This window comes from Zootoca vivipara, chromosome 8 (assembly GCF_965207765.1).
Source record: "Zootoca vivipara chromosome 8, rZooViv2.hap1.1, whole genome shotgun sequence".
NCBI lineage: Eukaryota > Metazoa > Chordata > Lepidosauria > Squamata > Lacertidae > Zootoca > Zootoca vivipara.
The window spans coordinates 47,764,920-47,792,336 of NC_142591.1; the positions used below are offsets into that span (position 1 = coordinate 47,764,920).

Here is a 27,417-nt window from a genome sequence, read left to right on the forward strand (position 1 = left end):
GTTCTTTCATTTGATTTATTTACTATGCCTCTGTTTTTGTGACCATCAAATAATCTCATTTTCCTCTCTTCCCTGAAAATGTCTTTGTTTTGGATTTGCAAATCCTATTCACATTGCGTAAGATTAAAAATATCTATTTAAGATACCCAGACTCTTACTCCACCTAGGGGTTCGGGGAACATCATCTAAAATTGCTGTTGCTGTGTTCCAACAGAGTATAAACTTATATATAAATGTCAGTGTGCATAATATTTTACCCAAATCCCATTTATTTCTTGCTTTTCTAATTTATATTATTTCCATTTATTGCTGATAGCCCAAGATATTTTTGTGTTAACCGAAACTGTTCCTCTATTCTATTGCTTGCTACTGTCATCCAGTGCATTTGATGATGCAGCATACAATTTTGCTGAGGTGCTATCGAGGCAATAAACACTGGATTCTAGTATTAGTCAGTGAATGGGGATGGATGGGTGAAGTTTCAGTAGAGAATGATGCAGTGTAACTCTAAACAAGGCATCCCCAAACTGCGGCCCTCCAGATGTTTTGGCCTACAACTCCCATGATCCTTAGCTAACAGGACCAGTGGTCAGGGATGATGGGAATTGTAGTCCAAAACATCTGGAGGGCCAAAGTTCAGGGGTGCCTGCTCTAAACATATTTATTTGGAAGTAAGTATCTTTAAAGGGACGCGGGTGGCACTGTGGGTTAAACCACAGAGCCTAGGGCTTGCCAATCAGAAGGTTGGCAGTTCGCATCCCCGTGATGGGGTGAGCACCCGTTGTTCGGTCCCAGCTCCTGCCAACCTAGCAGTTCGAAAGCACGTCAAAGTGCAAGTAGATAACTGCTTCCTACAGCAGGAAGGTAAACGGCGTTTCCGTGTGCTGCTCTGGTTCGCCAGAAGTGGCTTTGTCATGCTGGCCACATGACCTGGAAGCTGTACGCCGGCTCCCTTGGCCAATAACGCGAGATGAGCACCGCAACCCCAGAGTCAGTCACGACTGGACCTAATGGTCAGGGGTCCCTTTACCTTTACCTAAGTATCTTTAAAGTCAGTTGGACTTCTTGGAAAACATGGTTAGCATTGCACTGTTAGGGACTCACAGCTTTACAAACATTATTTGACTACCATATAATCTGCAGCTGAGTTTACATTTATTCTAGTTACTTCAATATATTCCTTTAAAGCACATACATGTTCTCAATGTGGATTGGCTAGGTTTGCCAGATAGAATTAATTATGTTATTGATAATGTACTGTACCAGTAATTAAGTAGTATATATGCAGCTGAGCATAATGATGTATACAACCCAAAATGGACAGGTGTCAATTTCAAAAAGACTGACCCTACCGAACAAGATATAGCCTAGTGGAACAGTGTGATTTGGGTGTATTGAGTTGGTTTAGTAGCAAACAAAACATCAACCAAATTCCCCAGTAACCTTGAAGTTTACTGCTTCTTCAGAGCCTAATGCTGGTTACTTTTCAGAATGCAGTTTTACTTGGTTGGGTTACAGAAACTTAATGTCCAGTTAACTCAAGTTTAGAATGACACTCTTCTTCTTTCATTTCTGCTTGGTTAGTTAGTCTCTTGGTTCTATTATTCATGTCTTTCCTACATATATATATATATATATATATATATATATATATATATATCACTTTTTGTATTGTTAGGCTGCTCAGAACTCATACATTGTCTTTGTACAGTGGTACCTCGGTTTACAAACACAATTGGTTCCGGAAGTCTGTACTTAACCTGAAGCGAACTTTTCCATTGAAAGTAATGGTAAGTGGATTAATCCGTTCCAGACAGGTCCGCGGAGTACTTAAACTGAAAATACTCAAACCGAGGCGTACTTAAACTGAGGTATGACTGTAATCATCACAATTTTGTAAGGTAGGCTAGTGTTATTATTCCCATATTACAGAGGCCGGGTTAAGGGCAGTGAGAAAAGCCTAAGGGCACTGTAAGAGAGAGGGCTTGCAGAGAGCAGCCCACTCTGCTTACTTCCATCAGATGGGAGAGCAGCAGCAAGTCTGGGAGTTCAAATCAGGAACAGGAAGGGTTAAGACGGGTCCAGGGCTCTGCAGAGTCCTGGTGGCTCAGCTCCAGGTTGGTAGCAGGGAAGCAGGGGAGGAGCTAGCTTCAGCAGGGGCTGGAAAGGAGGGAGGAGAGGGAACGGCACCTCAGGAGCCTGGTTTGGGACCACGGAGGACCCATAGAGCAAGGAGGAGGGGCGTTTGGAGTCTTAAAAGGGGGGTCAGAGCCCACAAGACGCCATTGTGGGCTTCTGCCCCATGTAGAGCAGACATGATTTGAGACATCTCACCACTGTATATAGCATGCACAATAAAACTATGAAAATCCAGAGGATGTGTGGAGTGCTTACTCGGGAGTAGCCAACACCCCATCTGTGACAGCAAGCCCACAATCTTTTGATGGCTACCCCGAGGGAAGAGGGCTGCAAATGTAGCAGCCGGCATGAAGTTGGCAGCATCTAAAGCAGAAGAGAGAGATGCCAAGGGAGGATTGGCATGCGTGAGGGGTGTAGCAGAGAGCAAGCTGCAGCCAGCACCCTGCAACTATGGAACGGCTCAAGCACCAGGTAGGCACCCGGGCACAGGGGAAGCCAGGCTTAGTGAACCGAGCAGCTCTGAACACAGCCAAGCCGGAGGAGTGGAGGCTGGACAAGCAGAGAGGACACTCGGGACGGGCCAGCACTTTGTAGGGCGACCCTCAGCACAAGCTGGCTCTAAGGCTGAGAGGCATGGTGGCGTGGAAGTGCAGGAGGCTGAGAGGCGAGTCCGGGCAGAGGGGACAGACGGAGGGGAAAGGCAGCGGCCACAAGCTCCCATACAGTCCCTGGAAGGCAGCTACAGCTCAGCACAGACCCCTCCAGCCAGATGTGATGCAGAGGGACAAAGCCCGCGCGCGGGTACTTTCAAACGCTGACGCGGGAAAACAGAGGGAAGAGAAAGGCGGGAGATGCCTTTACAATGCACCCAGCCACTGGGTGGAACACTGCCCCCAGAGGAAGGAATGGCGAGAGCAGGCAGGCACAGACACAAGCCTGGATGCCAGATCAGGAGGGGAGGGGCCAGGCAGAGCACCAACAACTGAGCCCTCCTGTAACACCCCACAGCACGACAAAGAGATGGAAGTAAGTCTGCAGCTGCCAAGAGGCCAGACCCAGGAGACAGTCGGGCTTCTCTGCAGGGGCAGCAGCAATGATTTCCTATCGGTGGACTTTGCTAGGCAGAATCAGATTCCCCTTTTCCCAAGGAAGCTTCCCATGAGCGTCTCGGCCATAGACGGCAGGGAATTGCAGGAGGGTGAGGTCACGCAACAGACCCCCTCTCGGAAGATGACAGTGAACAAGCACGCAGAAGTGCTAGCTTTGGACTTAATGGACAATGACCCTGTGGGCAGCCAGCGCCGGGGAGATCTCACCTTTGGAGATGCAGACGGCAAGGAGCACTGCAGGAAAGAAGGAGAATCCTCAGGATCGCACCACATCAGCTCCCCAGGCGGATGGAACGACGCCGAGGCGGGGATGCAGGAAGAGAAACTGAGCCAACTCACCAAAGAGGACACTTTTACCCAGAACATACGGAGGGACTTGAGGGAGGGAGAAGGGGCAGGGGAAGAGCTTGCAGAGAAAGAGGGGTTACTCTTTAGCAATGATGCCCGGTATATGCCCCAGGACTCCCTCAGAGGGAAGATTCTCAGGCAATATCATGACAACCCCACGGAGGGGCATGCAGTACATGTCTTCACGAGGCTCACACCCAGTAAGGCCAGTCTTGGGCGAAACCCCAGAGCCTTCCCAGAGCAGGGGGAGGGGGAGATTGGGGGACCACCTATTGAGGCATGGGGTGAGAGGAGGGAGACAGTACACCAACAACTGGATGGAGACGTGGCAAGGAGCAATGAGGCTTACAAGGAGGGGGCAGACCATCACGGGGGACTGGAGAAGGTCTTCCACAGAGGGGACAGGGTCTGGCTGTGGTCAGAAGGCCTTCCCATGGGGGGAAGGGGGAAGAAGCTGGCACCCAGAAGGCTGGGGCCCTTCAAGGTTCTGACACAGATCAACCCTGTCACCTTCAGGGGGGAAGTACCTACAGCGAGAAAGGTCCATCCCGTGGGTCACAGGTCTTTGCTCTCACACTTTAGGGAAAGCCCAAGGTTCAGAGGACGTGACACACATCCAACACAAGACGCTGACAGGAGGGAGGGGGAGGAAATCACACAAAAGACACTAGACAGAAGGGTGGAGGGAGAAGGCAGCCAAGAGGTTCCAGAAAGAAAGGAAGAGGAGGAGGTCTACAGTGCCACAGCGAGCCCGGGCTCCCGGTGGGGGGAGGGGGGGTTAAAATGTCTGATGGCCAGGCAGGGCACTCCTGCTTCCCAAAACGCGGAGGCAACCACGCACACCATGCAAGGGGAGGACCGCACACTGGAACTGCACGCTCCTTTCTCCCACAGACCCAAACCACCACACGTCAGTAGCACAGGGAACACACAGGGGGAGGGCGATCCCAGGTGGGGAGCAGGGGAGACGCAGACCCAAGGAGCCCTCCGGGAATCGGAAGCAATTTTCCAGAGGGAGGAGGAGGATGACAACGGAAGGAACTACACGGACCAGCCACCCAGCACCGACTGGGAACAGGATTTTACACACACTACAGAGGAGGAAGACCTGTCAGGCTTCCAGCCCTCTTTACAGACATCAGACCAGGCAAACCAGGCCTCAGAAAGGGGGGGGGAGCCTGGAGGGGGGGTGGATGTAAGAGAGAGGGCTTGCAGAGAGCAGCCCACTCTGCTTACTTCCATCAGATGGGAGAGCAGCAGCAAGTCTGGGAGTTCAAATCAGGAACAGGAAGGGTTAAGACGGGTCCAGGGCTCTGCAGAGTCCTGGTGGCTCAGCTCCAGGTTGGTAGCAGGGAAGCAGGGGAGGAGCTAGCTTCAGCAGGGGCTGGAAAGGAGGGAGGAGAGGGAACGGCACCTCAGGAGCCTGGTTTGGGACCACGGAGGACCCATAGAGCAAGGAGGAGGGGCGTTTGGAGTCTTAAAAGGGGGGTCAGAGCCCACGAGACGCCATTGTGGGCTTCTGCCCCATGTAGAGCAGACATGATTTGAGACATCTCACCACTGTATATAGCATGCACAATAAAACTATGAAAATCCAGAGGATGTGTGGAGTGCTTACTCGGGAGTAGCCAACACCCCATCTGTGACAGGCACCTAGCAAGTTTATGAATGAGATGAGATTTTAAGTGTGGACAGCTCATTTCACAGTTCAGACTTTACTAGCTAGGACTGCCGTGTGCCTGGCGCAGTAACATTGTAAATTAGAAATGGGGTGAAGTCATGACCAGCATTTGACAGGTCAGTTGCCATAATAACAATTCTCAATAAAGCATTTTTCTTCTTCTTTCACCTCCATATTTTCTTATTTAGTCATGTTGAGAAAATGAGAAAGCTAACTCTGTAACCAATCTATACAGACATTGGTGCAGATACAAATATATTTTTTTTCCCTTTGAAACAGCAGATTTCTTAAGGGAACAGCAGAAATCCATACGCCTTGTTTTTTGTTATTTTGATGCAATACGAATATATGGTTAATATGTAAGAGCACATATATGTGGCACTTACTAAAATATGCACACTGCCATCTAGTGGCTTGTAATGTAGCTTTCTCTAATTTGTATTACCTCATCCTCAAAGTGGTATAGAACTCAGTATCTGAGGCAGACTCTTGACAAAATGCAAGTGTTTCCTCTTTTATATGAAATCTCAAGCCACTTCTGGTTAAATACTGCTTGACCTTTCAGTATTTCCCAAGCAAGGCTTGCTAATTTTATTCAGTGCTGTTGCTTTTAATATACTTTCCATCAATTTATTTTGGACAGAAGTTAGGGGAACAGGTCTGTCAATTCGTGGATTGTCTGAGATCCGCTTAAACAACAGTAGTCTGCTAATTCTCCGACAAGGATGCCAGTCCTAGCAAGCTTATATGTTTTAAGCAAAAACTATTTTGAGCTCTTAGAAATGTTGAGTGAAAGCCATCTGGTCCTAATGACTAACTAGCTGGTTTAGTTTATGAATGAACACTACACATGTATTCCTTGTCCACTGTTTTTAGACAGCTATTCAGCTGCACTCCCTGTAAAACTGGTTCATGTGTGGCTGTCTCTCACACACCTTTGTCTGAAGTCTGGACACAAATTGGGCTATTATTAAATTTAAGCCAATCTCAGCTGAGCCACTGGACGCCAACTGTGGGTATGAGGGTTGTAATGGAAGACCCATTGCAACTTTTCTTAGGAAGAAGAAAAGCATGCTTGCTTGTTATTCACTGACCAGTCTCATGAAGCAAAGAATAAAACAAGGAATTCGCTTGACTTCCCAGCTTTATTCTGCAAGTCTTATAAGGTGCTTTGTGAGGGCTTGTCACAAAGAAAGTAAAAGCTTTTCTTGTGTACCCATTTTTCAACTTCAACTCTTAATGGTCCTACTGCTTCTCTGGCTGGTTTCTATCTTCTGGAGTATTTAAATAACTGCCTATAGTTTCTATAGCTTCCTTAAGTGCCCTAAATATGTAGTCCTTCAGAGGTATGTGTGCACACCACAATGCAAAGGGCCTACCCTAATGTTAGGCAGGATAGGATGACTGCTTCAGACAGCTGGTGATGAGTATGAGTGTGGAGCAGGGAATCCTGGCAAATGGCTGGAGGAAAGAGCTACAGGAGGAAGCCAAGTGGCCTGCGCTGTGCCCCCAAGCTAGCCTGATGCTCTCTAGTGTAGTGGGAGGGAGGATGTTGTCAGCGGCAAGTCTGGTTGGATTCTGTACAAGGAATTGCCGGGGGGGGGGGTTTTGCTATCTTTTCCTCAGGTAGAAAACATCTCTTGATCCAGCCCTGGATACAAATAGATATGTCCTTGGAGTTTGTACAGCACTAATCTACATTACTGAACTGGTGGTTTTAAACCAAAAAGTGATTTCCCTGTTCATTCACAAGAGCAACTGAAGTACACACATCCAAGATACCTCTGGCTGCACATGTGCTTCAAGCTGAGAGGAGCCTCACATAGCTTTGTAGAATTCTAGCCAAAATGCTTCTATAATTCTTCTCTCCTCCATGCTGCTCATAACACCCTTGTTAAAGCCATTTAGGGAGCTTTGTGGCTTAGAACTGATTTCAGTGTGGGATGAGATCAAAATTCTCAGGATTTTGTATCAAAATAGGAGCTGGGGCAAGGTTTCATTAAAGCCCCCCCCCCTTCCCACCTTTCTGTGGTCTTTGAGGTGGTGGTGATAGTGCATATGCACACATGTTTCTACTGCTGTGTGACATTTGCCCATAAGACATAAGACTGGGGTGAGGGCAGGAATAATTGCTTTTGCTCAGCTTTGGGCTTGGCCATCATCATTGCCTATTCAAATCTCACTGCCTGTGTGGCATAATCACAAATCTGATTTGGGGTAAGTGCAATGTTTGCTGCCCTCACTGTGATATTTTATGGGTAAAAATGTTAAAGGGAAAGTGGCTCCAGCAACAGGGAAAGCAAGTAGAGATGATTATGATTATGATTATGATTATTATTTATACCCCGCCCATCTGGCTGTGTCTCCCCAGCCACTCTGGGCGGCTTCCAACAGAAATATTAAAATACACTAATTTCTTAAACATTAAAAGCTTCCCTAAACAGGGCTGCCTTCAGATGTCCTCTAAAAGTCTGTAGTTGTTTTTCTCTTTGACATCTGGTGGGAGGGTGTTCCACAGGGCGGGTGCCACTACCAAGAAGGCCCTCTGCCTGGTTCCCTGTAACTTGGCTTCTCATAGCAAGGGAACCACCAGAAGGCCCTCGGCACTGGACCTCAGTGTCCGGGCAGAACAATGGGGGTGGAGACGCTTCTTCAGGTATACTGGAATGAGGCCGTTTAGGGCTTTAAAGGTCAGCACCAACACTTTGAATTGTGCTCAGAAATGCACTGGGAGCCAATGTAGGTCTTTCAAGACCGGTGTTATATGGTCTCAGCGGCTGCTCCCAGTCACCAGTCTAGCTGCCGCATTCTGGATTAATTGTAGTTTCCAGGTCACCTTCAAAGGTAGCCCCACGTAGAGCGCATTGCAGTAGTCCAAGCGAGAGATAACTAGAGCGTGCACCACTCTTGCTAGACAGTCTGCAGGCAGGTAGGGTCTCAGCCTGCGTACCAGATGGAGCTGATAAACAGCTGCCCTGGATACAGAATTAACCTGCCTCCATGGACAGCTGTGAGTCCAAAATGACTCCCAGGCTGTGCACCTGGTCTTTCAGGGGCACAGTTACCCCATTCAGGACCAGGGAGTTCTCCACACCTGCCCGCCTCCTGTCTCCCAAAAACAGTACTTCTGTCTTGTCAGGATTCAACCTCAATCTGTTATCCGCCATCCAACCTCCAACCGCCTCCAGACACTCACACAGGACCTTCACCACCTTCACTGGTTCTGATTTGAAAGAGAGGTAGAGCTGGGTATCATCCGCATACTGATGGACACCCAGCCCAAACCCCCTGATGATCTCTCCCAGCAGCTGCATATAGACGTTAAAAAGCATGGGGGAGAGGACAGAACCCTGAGGCACCCCACAAGTGAGAGCCCAGGGGTCTGAACACTCATCCCCCACCACCACTTTCTGAAGACGGCCCAGGAGGAAGGAGCGGACAGGGCTGACCCTACGGCAAGGCTGGGCGGCGCACGGCTGCCAGGGGGCACTGCGTTGCTGCGCCTGCGGCAGCGGCACTGCGCGCTACGCCCACCAGACAGCCGCGCTGGGAAACAGGGCAGGGGGCGCCAGAGGGATCTTCACACCAGGGCGCCAGATATGCTTAAGACGGCCCTGGGAGTGGAACCACTGTATGACAATGCCCCCAACCCCCAACCCCTCTAGACGGTCCAGAAGGATGTTACGGTCGATGGTGTCAAAAGCCGCTGAGAGAAAACACTTGAATCTATGTTTACAAGACCTCCTTTACCCCCATGGTCCTATTGACCACCTGCTAAGAGTTCATATAGGAAGAAAATGGTTAGGGTTTAAAGAGGTGCAGACACACACACACACACACACAGAGAGAGAGAGAGAGAGAGAGAGAGAGAGAGAGAGAGAGAGAGAGAGAGAGAGAGAGAGAGAGAGAGAGAGAGAGAGATGTTACAGGAAAGTAATTTTAGCTTCTGAGACTTTTCTTAGAAAAAGAAACTCCCCTCCGTAGTTCATACTTAAGGATTCTAAGGATGACACTCTTCCACTTTAGGAATGTTTGTGACATACTACCTGTAACTGTGACATACTAGTGAGACTGAAATGACATCATAGTATGAATTGCATCATAGTAGGACATCCTAGCAACCAGTAGCTTGCTAGGGTAAAAAAAAAAAGCCAGTCTTTCCTCACAGCTGGTCTTTGCTAGCACAAGGTTTGCTTTCTGCAGGGTGCAAGATCTGCATGGCTCTGCCCAATGGTTAGAAGCTGAGCAGCTGAACGGCACAGAATCTTGTTTCTGCTGTGCAGCAGCTAAATCAAACTGGAAAGATCGACCTACAGGGCAGGGAAGCAAATATTCATTGTCTCGCCCCCTCCCCCCTTTATCCCCTCATTAGGTGTGTTTCTGTATAACAGTGTGGGTGGGTTGAATGAACTTTTAAGAGAATAAAAGGAAGTTGTGTTGATAATCAGATCTCTGCTTCTTCTGATGTAATTACTGTTTTCTAACCAAATATATGCCCTCTTCTGTACAGTGGAGAGATTGCAGGAATCGTGTAAAAGGTAACTGCTAAGTTTCTGTAGCTTCTTTCATTCTCAGGTATAAGATGTGAACAGGTCCTTGAAAGGAAGATTCTTTGTAATCTCTTCCGACATAACTCCTTTGAGGATGGTATATGAAACAGAAATGCAGTAGCTCCATTTCTTTCTTTCTTTCTTTCTTTCTTTCTTTCTTTCTTTCTTTCTTTCTTTCTTTCTTGTTTGTTTGTTTGTTTATGATAATGGATTGTATCTTCACCTTATATTTAGTTAGAGGCATTGTATGATAAATGATAAAAGACAAAATGATGAAAGACAAAAGTGGAAAGTACCTAACAGAAGCAGAAGACAACGCAACAGACCTATCGAAGGGTTAACCCAGACTCCTGGTTAACTGGCAGCAACATTCCATGGGAGGCAGGGCCTGCATGGGGTTTAAATGGAAAGGGGAACAGTTATGTCAGTTGGCGGTTGGGGGTTTTGTGTGGGAGCTTGGGTGGTTGTGGAGAAGGTAGATTTAGAGTAGATGAAGTAGTTGAAAGATATTCTGTTGTTTGATTACCAAGAACGTTACCTGTGAAATTAAGTTTGTACCAATGTTACCAGAAAGCAACCATTAAGATTCAAGCCAATAAATATCCATCTTTAAAGTGTCATACCAGTAATCGTCTATTTCATTTTCCAGCTAAGGTATCCAGGAACCCAGTTGGGGAACTCTTTTAAACTGTCAAAACTGCCTTTTAGAGGAGGAAGGTTAGTTTGTGGCTGAGAGTGCACCAAGAAAAGGAGGGGGGCTAAAGGAGGAGACAGGTTCTGAATGATAATAAAGTTACCTCAGGAAGGAGGCTAGCTTTACAGTGAGGGAGTTTCTAGTGAAGTGAAAACCCTTATCTGAGTACACATAGGAACAGTCTTACTTATAGCCCCAAGTCTATATAGGTACCTGGTCACGTTTAGGCTGGAAGAGGACTCTCTTTTATTTTTGAAAACCCACAAGTGCTAGAGGGTTTAAAGAAAGGCTAGAGGGATAAGTGGGAGGTTTGAGTTACCTCAGAAATCCCTGTTAGTGCTTTTAATAATTGAGAGGTCAAAGTTATAAGACTGAAAGTGAGAGGACTTTCGTCGCAGAATATTCTTTGTAATCTCTTCCAACATAACTCCTTTGAGGATGGTATATGAAACAGAAATGCAGTAGCTCCATTTCTTTCTTTCTTTCTTTCTTTCTTTCTTTCTTTCTTTCTTTCTTTCTTGTTTGTTTGTTTATGATAATGGATTGTATCTTCACCTTATATTTAGTTAGAGGCATTGTATGATAAATGATAAAAGACAAAATGATGAAAGACAAAAGTGGAAAGTACCTAACAGAAGCAGAAGACATCAAGAAGAGGTAGCAAGAATACACAGAGGAATTATACCAGAAAGAAATGGAGGTCTCGTACAACCCAGGTAGTGTGGTAGCTGACCTTGAGCCAGACATCCTGGAGAGTGAAGTCAAATGGGCCTTAGAAAGCACTGCTAATAACAAGGCCAGTGGAAGTGATGATATTCCAGCTGAACTATTTAAAATTTTAAAAGATGATGCTGTTAAGGTGCTACACTCAATATGCCAGCAAGTTTGGAAAACTCAGCAGTGGCCAGAGGATTGGAGATCAGTCTACATCCCAATTCCAAAGAAGGGCAGTGCCATAGAATGCTCCAACTACCGCACAATTGTGCTCATTTCATGCGCTAGCAAGGTTATGCTTAAAATTCTACAAGGCAGGCTTAAGCAGTATGTGGACCGAGAACTCCCAGAAGTGCAAGCTGGACCAAATTGCAAACATGCGCTGGATTATGGAGAAAGCTAGAGAGTTCCAGAAAAACATCTACTTCTGCTTCATTGACTACGCAAACGCATTTGACTGTGTCGACCACAGCAAACTATGGCAAGTTCTTAAAGAAATGGGAGTGCCTGATCACCTCATCTGTCTCCTGAGAAATCTCTATGTGGGACAAGAAGCTACAGTTAGATATGGAATAACTGATTGGTTCAAAATTGGGAAAGGAGTACGACAAGGCTGTATATTGTCTCCCTGCTTATTTAACTTATATGCAGAATTCATCATGCGAAAGGCTGGACTGGATGAATCCCAAACTGGAATTAAGATTGCCGGAAGAAATATCAACAACCTCAGATATGCAGATGACACAACCTTGATGGCAGAAAGTGAGGAGGAATTAAAGAACCTTTTAATGAGAATGAAAGAGGAGTGCAAAATATGGTCTGAAGCTCAACATAAAAAAACTTAAGATAATGGCCACTGGTCCCATCACCTCCTGGCAAATAGAAGGGGAATAAATGGAGGCAGTGAGATATTTCACCCTATTTTTCACTCCATAGGACACACCTGACCAAAGGACGCACCTAGTTTTTAGAGGAGGAAAACAAGAAAAAAATATTTTGCTTTCTTGAATTGTCCTAGGCATAGCAGCCAACTCCTAGAGGCCTAGGTGCCTTTGCGCCCCCCCCCCATTAAATATTTGAGAACGCTTCTTTTGCAAAGGGGGAAAGCTCCATTTTTTAGGATCAGCTCAAAGTTGCTGAGTTTCCTTGCAAAGGGGAAAATCCTGTTTTTATGGGGTTCAACTCACAGTTCTGCAACTTCTCTAGGAAAGGAAAGGGACCCATTTCTACAGTTTCCAGACAGATAATCTAATCAGCCAGTGACATGTCTCCCTCTGCAGACAACAATTGAGGCCTAGGCAAGGGGCCAGGAGGGGCCAGGAAGGGAGCTAGTTCTCTTATCTCCCTCTCCAATCTCTTGCAATCAGCTGCTGAGCGGGTTCCTTTCTCTTTTCCCTCCTTAGCCTTTAGCTCTTTCTTTTTAAAAAACAAAAACAGAAAACTATCTGCCTTTAGCCCCTGGGCAATTCGGCTACAGGGACCACACATTCGCTCCATAAGATGCACAGACATTTCCTCTTACTCTTTGGAGGAAAAAAGTGCGTCTTACGGACGAAAAATACGGTACTTTCTTGGGTTCCATGATCACTGCAGATGGTGACAGCAGTCACGAAATTAAAAGACGCATGCTTCTTGGGAGAAAAGCAATGACAAACCTAGACAGCATCTTAAAAAGCAGAGATATCACCTTGCTGACAAAGGTCCGTATAGTTAAAGCTATGGTTTTCCCAGTGGTGATGTATGGAAGTGAGAGCTGGACCATAAAGAAGGCTGATCGCAGAAGAATTGATGCTTTTGAATTATGGTGCTGGAGGAGACTTTTGAGAGTCCCAGGGACTGCAAGAAGAAAATCAGCTCTGAGCGCTCACTGGAAGGACAGATCCTGAAACTGAGACTCCAGTACTCTGGCCACTTCATGAGAAGAGAAGACTCCCTGATGTTGCGAAAGATTGAGGGCACAAGGAGAAGGGGATGACAGAGGACGAGGTGGTTGGACAGTGTTCTCGAAACTACCAACATGAGTCTGAGCAAACTGCGGGAGGCAGCAAAAGACAGGAGTGCCTGGCGTGCTCTAGTCCATGGGGTCACGAAGAGTCAAACACAACTAAACGACTAAACAACAACAACAAATGATAAATGAATAGGAGCTGGCTATTAAAAATGCACCCCAAAGTTCACCAGACTATGCCATATAATTCCTATTAGGCAAACAGTGGCACCCTCTGTTTGAAACGCCCTCCCACCAGATGTCAAAAAGAAAACCAACTACCAGACTTTTAGAGGACATCTGAAAGCAGCCCTGTTTAGGGAAGCTTTTAATCTTAATCTTTAAGAAATTAGTGTATTTTAATATTTCTGTTGGAAGCCGCCCAGAGTGGCTGGGGAAACCCTGCCAGATGGGCGGGGTATAAATAATAAATTAGTATTAGTATTAGTATTAGTATTATTATTCAGTTGAGTTTTACCGTAGTTCCATATTGGCCATAGTCCCTAAGAAAAAAATGTTACAACACAATGCATAATGGGTGGACAGCACAACTCACAATTTGTAGATAGTTAAAATGAGCAAGAGCTCGGCCAGCCAAAATTAGTTTTCATTACAGCAGTCACATATGATAGCAATTTACAACAAGAGATTCAATAGAAGTAGCAGGAGATTTGGATAATGCAAAAATGTGAGATGCTGACTTAATGAGTAATTCTTTATATCAGTTATCTGATCATTTCAAGATCTGACTGGTTTCCCTTACCCAAAAGCAGTTGGGGAAGAAACATGTTTCTAACCAATATATATCCAAATGTTACGAGATCCTTAGTTTCTCCCATGTCACAAAAGCATAGGCCAAATCTAGACATAATGTAAGGCTGTGAGCCTGTGCTAGGCTTGGGCTCAGGAGCTGCCTCTTCCTCCTCCTCCTCCAGTGTCTGCTGCCCTCTCCAACGCCACCATCCTTTGCACCTTGAGCAGAGGGGGTACCCAAAAGAGGACCATCAATGATGGCCCAAAGGTCTGGGAGAGGTTCATGCAGGATATCCATGGTGACATGAAATTGTATGCAGGCAAGAATATATATTTTTGTGGGGGGAGGTCTTCAAGAATAAGGTCTGTCAGACTGCCTATCCCCCCTTTGTTTATAATGCTTTGCAACAGCTGTGATGCAGATGGCCATGACTGGGCAGGCAGCACCCCGCTTCAGTTCTGCAGCGAGATTAGGCCCAGTGAATAAAAAGAGACCCAACTACTAAGTAGCCATTTGCAATTCTGTTCTCTCCATAAAGAGGCTGCTCAATTCTTTTTACAAGCTGGTAACTTTTGTGAGCTTCTTTAGAGGCTGTGCCATATTCAGTTGGGTTTTTCTTACCGTTTAAAGTGTTCTCATTAACAAGATGGGAGAGAATAAAACAAGTTTGAAGTCTCAGTTTATTTATTCAGTAAGCAGAGTTTAAAGAGCCTGCAGCAGAATACAATCCACCACTGGAAACCCTTGGGGCAACTATTCAGTAGACAGATTTTTTAAAGGCTGCATGCCCAAAATGACTGGTGAGGGGCATCTCTTGCCCCAAAGGTTTTCTGTTGTGTCTCCATTTATTTCAATAGACATATCTGGGTTTTGCAAGATTTTTTTTATTGATTACTTCTAAAAACCCTTGAGGTGTTAAGTATCCAAAGGAAATGTTTGCAAAAGCCTGATTGTTTTTAAGCTTGAACACAGAGATGTTAATGCATCCCTTACAAAGCCATTCTTAGCACTCCTGGGTGGGGTGGGGGTGTGGAACACAGGAACCAGGCTTGTGGGATTTTTTGCCAATAGAGATCCAGCCGGCGCCTTCTGGGTCAAATTTTAAATGCCTACTGAAAACTTTTTTATTCTGCCTGGCAATTAAGAATGTATCTTTCTACAATGGTCTATTGAGGTCTGTTTTTAACTTTTTAATACATGATTTGTTATTGTATGTTTTATGTATTATTGCTGTAAATCACTTTGATATTTTTTCTTCTGATAAAGCAATAAATACCGTTTTTTCCATCTATAAGACGGGAGGATTCTGATTTAAGAAAATGAGGGGGGGGAGCTATCCATGTATAAGACACACCCAAATTTTGGACATTATTTATTAGGAAAAAACCTAGTCTTATACAGGTGGCGCTGTGGTTAAACCACTGAGCCTAGGGCTTGCTGATCAGAAGGTCGGCGGTTTGAATCCCTGTGACGAGGTGAGCTCCCGTTGCTTGGTCCCAGCTCCTGCCAACCTAGCAGTTCGAAAGCATGTCAAAATGCAAGTAGATAAATAGGAACCGCTACAGCGGGAAGGTAAACGGCGTTTCCATGTGCTGCTCTGGTTTGCCAGAAGCGGCTTTGTCATGCTGGCCACATGACCTGGAAGCTGTATGCTGGCTCCCTTGGCCAATAATGCGAGATGAGCGCCACAACCCCAGAGTCGGTCACGACTGGACCTAATGGTCAGGGGCCCCTTTACCTTTACCTTTAGTCTTATACACAGAAAAATATGGTAACTGTTTTTAGAAACAAGTACAGTTATTTGACCTCTTCTCCTTCCCCCACGACCTCAGTGTGACTAACAGAATCAGGTTGTGTGTGATTTAGATCAGACAAATGATGCTGTGAAAGGTTAAAAACCTCTTCCCTAGTAGAGCCCTTCCGGTCAAAGTCACCTTCCCCAAACTGCTTTAAAATGAAACGAAAAGTCAGAAGATTGCTTCATATAATTTATGTGTCATAATTTGTTTGTGCCCCAGAATAATCCACATGTCCATGAGTATTATGGGACATGAGATGGAAAGAATCTTCTTTTAAAGATTACCTTAATACCTTCAGAGGAAAAGCAAACAATCTTTCAGATGTTTTCCTACTCATGGTGTTTGGGAGGGAGCAAGATGGAGCAGAACTTTTGCTCTTAATCTCACACTCCCTCTCACATGTTGTTTGAACTCCAGTGTAGAACACCTGAATGTGGTAAGTGTGCTAATAGATTCAAGAGGCTTAAGTTCTCCCCAGGAAAAAAGAAAAGAGATTCAGGCATACACATGAAGCAAGTTTTTTTTCTTTTTAAGGAAAGGGTAAAATTAAAGTTACTGATGATTTCACATACTGTACTAAATCAATGCCAATAATGCTGGTAAATCCACACTGGTCTTCAGTATGTCATAGCATTTGGTCTTCTGTCCTTATAAGCTGCTGTTGCTGAGGTTTATAGAATTCAGCTTAATGGTCTTTGCCCTTGCACTAGCATGAGATTGAGACCCAAAGTGCATGCATGCCTTTCTAAGGAAAACCAGGTTGGGGGGTGGGTATTTCAGGGTGGAGCAGTGGAAGAAGATGCTTAATCCCTTTCTCACCCACCTGCAACTTCCCATCCCTGAGCACTATCCCCCAGATCTCGTGTCTCCAGACACCTAGTTCCCCCTCATACTGCTGCAGCTTCCTTGCCCTGTGTGGTATGTGGTTGGCGGTTCAAATCCCCGTGGTCCCTGCTCAGTCCCTGCTCCTGCCAACCTAGCAGATCGAAGCACATCAAAGTGCAAGTAGACAAATAGGTACTGCTCCGGTGGGAAGGTAAATGGCATTTCCGTGCGGTGCTCTGGTTTCGCCAGAAGCAGCTTAGTCATGACACGGAAAAACTGTCTGTGGACAAACACCAGCTCCCTCAGCCAGTAAAGCGAGATGAGCGCTGCAACCCCAGAGTCGTTCGTGACTGGACTTAACTGTCAGGGGTCCTTTACCTTTTTATATATGGATTCTACTAATTTCATGCATGAGATCAAAAGGGATTCTAGCATACTGCAGTCCTGAATCACCAAATGTCTTGGAATTTGGGTCATCTCAAAGGGTTTGCCACATGTCAAAGTAGCTTGTGTGGAAGTTGATGGCCGTTAAATGGCATGTTGGAGAGAGCCAATCTGTGCTGGAGCAGCCTGTTAGGACTGGACTGTCAGCTTATAGGTGCAAAAGCTACATAAAGCTCAGAATTGAAAACAAAAACCTCCTCATGCCTTTCTTTTTCTTCATTTTGCTTTATAAAATATATTTGGCCTTTTATTAATTTACAGTTTCAATACTGCTTTGGCACACAACATGTTTTATAATTCTCTACAATTCTCTATAAATATGTGTCCAATTGCCTGTAGTCGTTTTTTCTTTTTCTTTTTAATGCCATTCTAGTCTAATGAAATGAGCACCTGAAAATGAGACCTATGTTTCCTTTGTGTATAAAAATGACAATGTTTTGGTGGGCAAATGATTTTATTTTTTAGAGTTGTTGCATCTCCTCCTCTTGCCTCCTCTTACTGCTGCTGGCTCCCTAAAAACTCCCATCAAGGAGTCTGTGGCCCCTATGCGTCACTGGTAGGGGGTGGGCTTTTCCCTTAAGTCAGCCATTTTCACGGTGCACCTTTTTTCTTCCATTTGGAAAGCACAGAAGACATCACTGATTCCCCTTGGTGTGCATTGGTTCGGGGGACAGAGAAAGACTATCCCTCCAAAAATGGCTTGGAGGAGGAAGCCCCTCCTCTGCTGAGGACCCTTTTTGCCCCAAAAGCCCATGGCAAGGGTGACCTTTTTGGGGGGGTATCCTTTGCTTCCCCCACATGCATGTCAGTGGACACAGGACTGCTATTTTGATTTTTCCAAACTAGACCTGTAAACATGGCATCATGGGAAAAGCAAAACGAGGCCACTCCAAATTGTTTCACTCCACCAATTTCCCTTTGAAACAATTTTGTACACCCCCGCAAAGAACAACAACAGATCTAAGCATATATTTTATCTATCTGTCAAAATGCTATAACCTAAGATAGGATTGTTTTCTGTCTCTTTTGTGGCCTTTTATCTGATTGTTAGTACTATCTTGCATCCTACATAGTGCACTTAGTGGATATTTGGAATGTAATAGAAGCATTGCGGGAAAATTCATTGAACAACCTGGATCCGAACATAGAACTGAATGTGGCTCGGATTGAAGCTGTCCTGTCCACAGTTTTTTACCAACTGAACAAACGCATGCCAACTACCCACCAGATCAACGTAGAGCAATCCATCAGCTTACTACTCAACTTCCTGCTGGCAGCTTTTGATCCGTAAGTTTTCCTTCTAATTTTATTGATTTTAATCTTTCCACAGAAAAATAAGACCAAAGTGAAATATCGGTTTGACCTTGGCCTTGGACAAAGTGAAATTCCCGAATTACTGTTGTTGTTCAGAACTTTCTTAATTATGACTATAAAGGCTAAATGTTACACATGTAGATGTATGCAATATTACCTTGTTGCCTCAGGGATTGGAGAAGTGGAGTGGAGGGAATGCTTAAATCTTTCCCTCCCCACCATTGTCTGTCTGTCTGTCTGTCTGTCTGTCTGTCTGTCTGTCTGTCTGTCTCTCCCTCCCTCCCCCCCCCTCTCTCTCTCTCACACACACACACAGAGAGAGAGGGGGGGGAGGGAGGGAGAGACAGACAGACAGACAGACAGACAGACAGACAGACAGACAATGGTGGGGAGGGAAAGATTTAAGCATTCTCTCTCTCTCTCTCTCTCTCTCTCTCTCTCTCTCTCACACACACACACACACACACACACACACAGAGAGAGAGAGAGAGAGAGAGAGAGAGAGAGAGAGAGAGAGAGAGAGAGATTTACCAAAAGGGCCATTGCAGTAGTGTGCATGTAATATCGAGTTTGTCCCCTAGCAGAACACTTCAAAATGCAAAAATTTTCCATTCTTTGGGTATTATTATTGCTGGTGGGAACATCTGCAACAGTGTTTTTTCTGCAGCAGTGGCATGGGGTAAGTGGCTTATTGTTTGACAGAAACTCTTTTTGCTGAAGCTTAGGCAGCTGTGAGCAATTTCCCCCCTTTTCCTTGTTAATGTAGCAAACTGTGAGATTCCAATAGAAAAAAAAATGGCAATAGAATTCATGCTATTACCACTGCCTGAAGACTTGCATTGCAAGGCCTAGGGGAGGTGGAGACAACCAAACAAATGTGAATTTATGGGAAAGAGACATCCCTAATGTCATGTTACAGATGAGCGTTCTGTGTATATATGTAAATTACGGTAATTGAGCACAGGATCCATCAGCATGTTATTGGCATATTCTTAAAAGCATCTGAATAGCCTGAAATTACAAACTGGATTGACTGGGATAAGCTTTGTGCTTCGACAGGTGCAAATTATCTATTACCTCATTACTGTTTTCTATTATGAAAATGCACTGGTTGGAAATCCACACTATTAAAGAACCATTAAAATAAGTTGCCTTGTGTTCCCGCTTGCCTACCCATCCCCCTCTTGCTCTCCTCCCCAGTACACACTTGATGGAGTTCTTGCTTGGCATTGTGTACCTTCCAGAGTCAGATCAACTGGTACAGCTTAGTCACCATGGCAACACCTGGGGTGAGGTGGGAGGGAGCAACCGTTCCACATGACAAAGTAGCGGAGGCACTGTGTGTCTGCATCCAACCAGCTCTCCTGCCCTCTCCAAGGAGAAATTGTCAGTAGGCTGTGAAACGGGGCCTTCAATGTTTTGGAAAAGATTGCACAACAAGGCTGAAGCTCTTTTTTAAAAAAAGGAGCAGTAAACCCTGAGTTCTCGACTCTTAACAAGAACAGGGAAGAAACCCTCTGAGAATGCCTGGGCACATGTTTTGCTGCCCACTGCCTGAAAGTCTCCCTCCCTCCCAACAAAACCATCACTGTGAAAATGAGATCATTCGTAATACCCATTTTGTTTCTGGAGTTTAGCACTGCAAGGCTTTGAAGATGCATACCAAACACCATGCCACAGAGGAAGGAATGAAAAAGTATTGCTTTTGTAAATGATAGGGTGGTCTATGTTAACACAGTACTGCTCTCACATAGAATGTGCTCAACAACTATTATATACACTTTTTGTAGCTGGGTAATTTGACAGAATTGTAGGACCTGGAGTATATCCAAAAATGCAAATTGTTCTAAAATAGCAACTGCTTTCATTTCAAGTACTGTAAATCAGAGCTGTCCTCACTATGCTGACATAGTGCTTGGAACTTGTGATTGAATTAATAGAGGGGTAATCAGAAAACCTAAACATGAGCCTCAATGAGCCATATAGCCTGATAGGATAGGTGAAGAATCCCAGCAGTTTTGGGCAGGAAATGCATTTTATTAATGTCACCTGGTGTTGCAAATTATTAAAACCTCAATCAAGTGGCATGACCATAGAAATGTTAACAGAGTTTCAATTCTTGCTACAGGTAGGTAGCTGTGTTGGTCTGATGTAGTCAAAACAAAATACAGTAAAAAAATTCCTTCCAGTAGCACCTTAGAGACCAACTAAGTTTGTCATTGGTATGAGCTTTCGTGTGCATTTCATGGTATCTGAAGAAGTGTGCATGCACACGAAAGCTCATACCAATGACAAACTTAGTTGGTCTCTAAGGTGCTACTGGAAGGATTTTTTTTATTTTGTTTCAATTCTTACTGCTACTGTAAGATGTAGCTTAGCAATTTTGGACTGAAGGTTTATTTGTTTGAGTTATATTAACAGTGTAGGCCTGTGCCTATCTACTCATACTTACGCCCTACTGAGTTCAATGGAGCTTCTTCCCAAGGAATTATGTATAGCAAAGCAGCTCCCCTAGCTAAATATGACTGCCTGTGTTATCTGCATCTGGATGCCTTCATCTGCAACAAAACATGTCTTTCCCATATTGGTCCCTACAGCCACAACAGGCACTGTAACTCTCCAATGGTTTGACTTCACCCCCAAATGCACACTCCTCCATTGTCTCCCAAGACAGATGGATGCCAATAACAGCAGTTATCATGTAGCCTATTCACAGTGAGAGCAGGAAGCACTGGTCTCACCGTGAATTGGCTTCATAGATCTACTTAGTTATATGACATTGTAATGTCATCATGTTAATTATATTATCCCAATGGGCTGCCAGCAAATTAGTAGCGGCCATCATTTTATCCCAGAGCAATTAGAGTGAGCAATCCTAACAAGAGGCTTAAAGTCGAGTTGTAAGGAGCTATCCAAGTGCCTTTTGCTACAAGGCAGGATGGAAATCTTTTAAATAGACAAACTGTACTCATAATTGAAGGGAACTCATTGAAAATACATTTGGTGAAGGCCCACAAATCAAAGGTGTGTGTAAGGAAGGCTTTTCAGCGGTCAGAGTATAGGGTCTTTGATTTCTATCTACCAAGAGGTCCAAATGAAGGCATTTTCTTCTGATCACATCTAGTTTGGTTCCCTGACTCAGCTTGTCACTCAGTTCTTTTTATCAGCAATCACAGCAATTACATGTGCAGAAAGACAGGGATTTTTGCTTGCTTCCTTTAAACCAGACTCCTACAGCTTCGATTATCTGCTGCATTCATGCCATTAAAACACACACACACACACTCCTCTTCCTATGTTCATGGCACACATGCTCTGCTCAGTAAAATACATTTTTCAGAATATTTTATCAGAATGGTATAAATAAAATATACATAAAAACATTTTGCTCTGTTATTTTTAAACTTTTGCCTACTTTTATGGAGAATAATACAGCTTATTTCCAAAGGGAAATCTAAGTGAGGTTTTGTTAAATCAGCATGCACAGGGTTTTAGTCATATGCTATAGATTTTGTTTTGTGATAGCCTCTAGCTAATATGGTATAGAGTAGTACTATTGGCATTGGACAGCTGGAGTGCCCGGTGGCCTCAGGTCTTCTACTGATGTTTCATATGCATTAGAGTCAGGAGAACAAAGGGCAGTTCCCTACCTCCTCACTTTTGCAGACAAGTATAGCGTGAAAGAGAATTACAAGGGAATTCTCAGCCCTTTATCCTGTCCACTTCATAAGTCCTTCTGATGCCTTTACAACAGCCCATGGGCAGTACAGAGGAATGCTGCCCGTTCGTGTAATAAGTACAAGTCAGTGTGATCATGTTTTAACAAGTGAAGTTGTTGATCAGTCTACTACCCACCTGCATATGCAATTGTTGACTGCATGAGCACCACAATACATTTCTCTGATGGCACAGTTGGTTCTTTGAGTGTGGTTCATTCTTTTAGAGAACTAAATAACATTTAAATAGAAATATTTTCTCCATCTCTACAAGTAACGCAGTTGACCTCTTCATTTATTTTCTGCCTCTGTGCCCTGCTCCACTAGCCCATGGGCTCGCAGGAGTGGTTTAGTGCAGGGATACCAAGGAAGGATGTCAAAAACACCAGAGTGATGCATTCTAGTGCTTTATTATAAGAAATAGTAAACTCACAGCACAACCTGCAGAGCCCCACTGCCTTGGCAGACATAGGACAAACACCGCAACAGTGGGAGTCACCATTACTTGTCCACACCCAAGCAAATGTTTAGGCATTCTTTCTACACAAAGAATTACATCAGTTTGGCCCATCAATTCACCTGACCGGTGAGGCCATAGATGGCTACTATCCAAAGCTTACAGATAGCTCCCCTCTCTGGGCCAAGAGCCCAGCATCCCAGGGTCTACTGATAAGCACGGCATAAAAGCAAGCCAATTAGCATATATGAAAACAAGTGAATATAAACATATATGAGCGCCTTCTTGCAACAACTACCAATTAGTTTTGAGGTTATCTTGACTACCAAGATGGCATTTGTTGGCCTTCTAGAACATTTCACCTTTAGTTTCAACACACTCTGAAGCTTCTGTCCCCCTTTATGGCTTCACAACAATGATCCCTTCACTGAACATCTTCACCAGCAGCTGTCACAAGGCAGAATACTTGCTCTTAAGCAGCCATATTTTACTCATGAAAACTTTAAAAACTATTACTATAAAGGAGTTTCATTGTACAACAGAGCTGCTTTGATAATTGCCAGACCCTAGGGGCACCTAAATGCCAAGGTGCCCATTTATCTCACCTAGTCACAAGCCATGTCAATACATATTTTCATGGGGAAATTGAATTTATGCTGAGTCCGGGTAGAGATGTATGAATATAAATGACTCGGATGAAGTACGGTGTCCAAACCTATCAAGTCAAACTGCAACATTTTTTTAAGAAAATGGGAAATTTTCCTTTCATACCTTCTCAGAAGTATTCAGCTATGGAAAATGCAATTCCATTTGGGATACAGAGAAAACTTACCTGCTATTCACAATTCATCCCCTTACTGAAGAAGGAACCATTAAATTTGTACAATTGCCATAGGTCACACATTTATTTATTTATTTAAAAATAATCCATTGACTTCAAAGAATACAGTTGTTACTCCTTACCATTATTACATTTTTAAAAAGTGCCACAAGGTGGAGGGAACCCTGATTCATATGTGGTGGTCATGTAAATACGCTAGAGAGTATTGGGAAATGATTCACACAGAATTTAAAAAGATTCTAAATCTCACATTTCCCAAAAGACCGGAGGCCTTTCTATTAGGGATAACGGGTGACGACATTCCAAAACAGGCACTCAATATCTTTCTGTACATGACTGCTGCAGCTAGAATAGTATATGCGAAAAAATGGAAAGAAGAAGAGATAACCACGAAGGAAATTTGGCAGAACAAATTGATAGAATATATAGAATATAGTAATCATGACCACAAAACTAAGGAATAAGGGTGAGTTAAAGAGAAGAGTGGAGGTGTTTTGGAGAGTATCTTAGAGGATACAATGTATGATTTAACCTACAAGTAGGAGTTAATATATGAGCAGCAGATAACATCAAAAAAAGGAAGACTTGAGATGATAATGGGTGAAATATCAGGATATGCAGCCAATCAAGATTTCCCTAGAATGCCACAGAAAGATCCGCCAATCCATTTTAGGAAAAGAGATGGATACTGTACGATATGTGTATAAAAGCTGTTAAAATTGCATAAATAAAAGGGGGTTTGGGGGGTTTTTTTAAGTGAAAGCTATTAACTTCTTGGCCAGTAAAGATGAGGGAACAAAAGGCAATGCAGATCTCTGTACCATGCTTTAGATTGGTATAAAGTAAATGAAACTGGGAGAAAAGCAGCTTCATTTGGAAAGGAGAAGGGGGTCCTTCGCCATTTCCTCACCCATTGCTTCTCTACTCCAGATCACCCAGACGCTTTCACCCCTGTGGTGTTCCAGATGCATGTTCAGTTTCTCAAATACATGTTGCTAAGACCTTCAGTGAAAATTCCTAATGACTGGGGAGTCTTCTATTGACATACTGGGGTTTAACAATACATTACTGCCTAAACATACACAGGTACTTCAACCCACAAGTAGCTACCAACTAGCTTTTAATGTATTGTATGTGCAAGGAAGATGATCTCTGTCTATGTTTGCATAAATGCTTGGCTTTGTTTCAAAACTGTTAGTTTTACTTGGATCAGCTTCATTGATAATAATTGTGATTTTGAATTATATTCAACGATTTCCCATTTATTTATATGTTAAACTAAAATGGCAAACACTTGAAATTAAAATACGTATGCTGCTTCCATGTTTTGTGCAAGCATAGGGCACGATCAAGCCAAACCTATGCAGTGGCGGAGGAAGCCACTAGGGGCGTGCACCCAGGGGTGGGGCGTCACTACCTAGCGTGCATGTGCGGCGGCGGTACATAGCGGTTTGCCAGTGGCGCCACTCCAGCACCGTATGGATGGTGCCGGGATCCTCTACTCGCTGCTGTAGCTGCGAATGGAGGATCCTCTGTTCGCGGCTGCAGCCGCGAGCAGAGGATCCCGGCACCATCTGTACGGCGCTGGAGCTGCGCCACTTGGCTTGGGAGTCGCAGGGGGTGCCAAGTGTCACCCCCCCCTCTAGGGTGGCACCCGGGGCGCATCGCCCCCAATGCACCCCCTTGCTACACCAGTGAACCTATGTACCTTTTAACTAAGCTTAACTCTCTCCAACTGAAATAAATAAGACTGCCCATTTTTAATTTGTCTAGATCACTACCACTCCTGCATTCAGCATGTAGACACATGACTAATGTGGATATTTTAGGGGACCTACTGTGGACCCACATTGATGTTGTATTCCCAAGCATAATAACAGCAGCAGCAGCAGCAAACAACAACAACAACAACAACAACATCAGCAGCAGCAATAGCTGTATACTGCCCTCCATCTGTAGATCTCAGAGCAGTTCACAACATAAAAATGACATGTTTACAGTTAATGGCATTTTAATACCATTTAGGGCACAATCTCATGATCCCATGGGTCATAGGATAGAGTGGATCTTCCCCCTACCCACGGAGAGGGAGATGGGCAGGCTGGAGGAGAAGGTCTACTCTCTCAAGCCTCCCTTGTGGCTTGAGAGAGTAGACCTGCTCTTTACTGGTGGTGCTGCAGTGGTGGTAATGGCAAAAGAACAGCCATTCCGGAGACAGATTAAGGATGGAGCACCCAGATCAAAAACCCTTCCAGGCTCCTGACACACACCCAGAATGGAGGGGAAAGTACATTAGGCATACTTAAATTCTCTCCATTGGGATTAATGTGAGGGGAAATCTTCAGGGAACCCACATAACTGTCCAGGAAAAGAAGGCGGGTGGGGAAGTAGAGAAATGCTGGCCAGAGCCTTCTTCCCTGACAGAGCCTGACCAGACTAGATTTGGCAATGTTTTGTGTTCTGGTTTCGATGGAATTTAGGGTTGTGCTAAAATTGTTATATTTGATTTATTTCTCTAGCTTTATCTTTTAAAACTGTTTTTACCGTACAAAACTCAGATAAGTGAAGTACTATTTGTGGGGGACAGGAGGCGGGCAGGTGTGGAGGATTCCCTGGTCCTGAATGGGGTAATTGTGCCCCTGGAGGACCAGGTGCGCAGCCTGGGAGTCATTTTGGACTCACAGCTGTCCATGGAGGCAGGTTAATTCTGTATCCAGGGCAGCTGTTTATCAGCTCCATCTGGTACGCAGGCTGAGACCCTACCTGCCTGCAGACTCTCTTGCCAGAGTGGTACATGCTCTGGTTATCTCTCGCTTGGACTACTGCAATGCGCTCTATGTGGGGCTACCTTTGAAGCTGACCCAGAAACTACAACTAATCCACAATGTGGCAGCTAGACTGGTGACTGGGAGCGGCCACCAAGACCACATAACACCGGTCTTGAATGACCTACATTGACTCCCAGTACGTTTCCGAGCACAATTCAAAGTGTTGGTGCTGACCTTTAAAGCCCTAAACGGCCTCAATCCAGTATACCTGAAGGAGCGTCTCCACCCCCATTGTTCTGCCCGGACACTAAGGTCCAGTACTGAGGGTCTTCTGGCGGTTCCCTCGTTGTGGGAAGCCAAGTTGCAGTTGCAGGTAACCAGGCAGAGGGCCTTCTCGGTAGTGGCGCCCGCCCTGTGGAATGTCCTCCCATCAGATGTCAGAGAAAAATAGCTACCAGATTTTTAGAACACATCTGAAGGCAGCCCTGTTTAGGGAGGCTTTTAATGTTTAATAGATTATTTTATTTCATTTTTCTGTTGGAAGCCGCCCAGAGTGGCTGGGGAAACCCAGCCAGATGGGCGGGGTATAAATAATAAATTGTTGTTGTTGTTGTTGTTACCACTGTTCAAATTGGAACTACAATAAATAGCTTGTTTTCTATTGTATTCTTTTAAAAAGTTTAATGGTTGTTTGCACAATTTTAATTTCCAAGCGCAAGAATATTTGTACTGCATAATTCAACAACAGTGCAAAAATATTGCCATGCTAATGTCATCGTATTTGTTTCCTTGTTACCGTATAGAGAAGGACATGGAAAAATGTCTGTCTTTGCTATCAAAATGGCCTTGGCAACGCTTTGTGGAGGAAAGATCATGGACAAATTGAGATGTAAGTCTTTGTCCTCTATTATTTATATTTTATTAATGTTGTTCTTTCCTTTCAATATGGAGTAGTACCAGAATTTGGTTTAGATAATAGTATGAATCAATTCATGGTTTCTTTCCAGAATTCTGGTACTGAAAGATTCCTCTTTGGGAAACATGCAAATGTATTAAAAAGATTGATCAATTGAAGCTTCTTTAATCAGGTTGCAGCCCTAGTTAAAACCAATATGGATTAAATTAATCCATTCATAGATGCAAACACATAACACACAAGAGGTGCAGACACAACTTTATTGTCTAAAGTGAAATCACTCTTTATAATGCATTGAATATTTTAAAGTGCACACACAAATACCCAGTTCTCCAATAATCCAAATCAGGGATGACTACCT

The 27,417-nt window shown here is 44.4% G+C and overlaps 1 protein-coding gene across 23 annotated transcripts in view; it reads left to right on the plus strand.

Moving 5' to 3' along the window:
• The window catches only part of DTNA (dystrobrevin alpha), a 204,888-nt gene that overhangs the window by 114,251 nt on the left and 63,220 nt on the right, over positions 1 to 27,417 (plus strand). For all 23 annotated transcript variants that reach the window (XR_015951476.1, XR_015951478.1, XR_015951477.1 and 20 more), the window contains 2 exons: positions 18,118 to 18,331; positions 26,944 to 27,029. Coding sequence is in view for 18 of the 23 variants with exons in the window: in XM_088675464.1 (XP_088531590.1) it covers positions 18,118 to 18,331; positions 26,944 to 27,029 (300 nt within the window). In the remaining 5 variants the exon portion in view is untranslated. The remainder of the gene's footprint in view (positions 1 to 18,117; positions 18,332 to 26,943; positions 27,030 to 27,417) is intronic.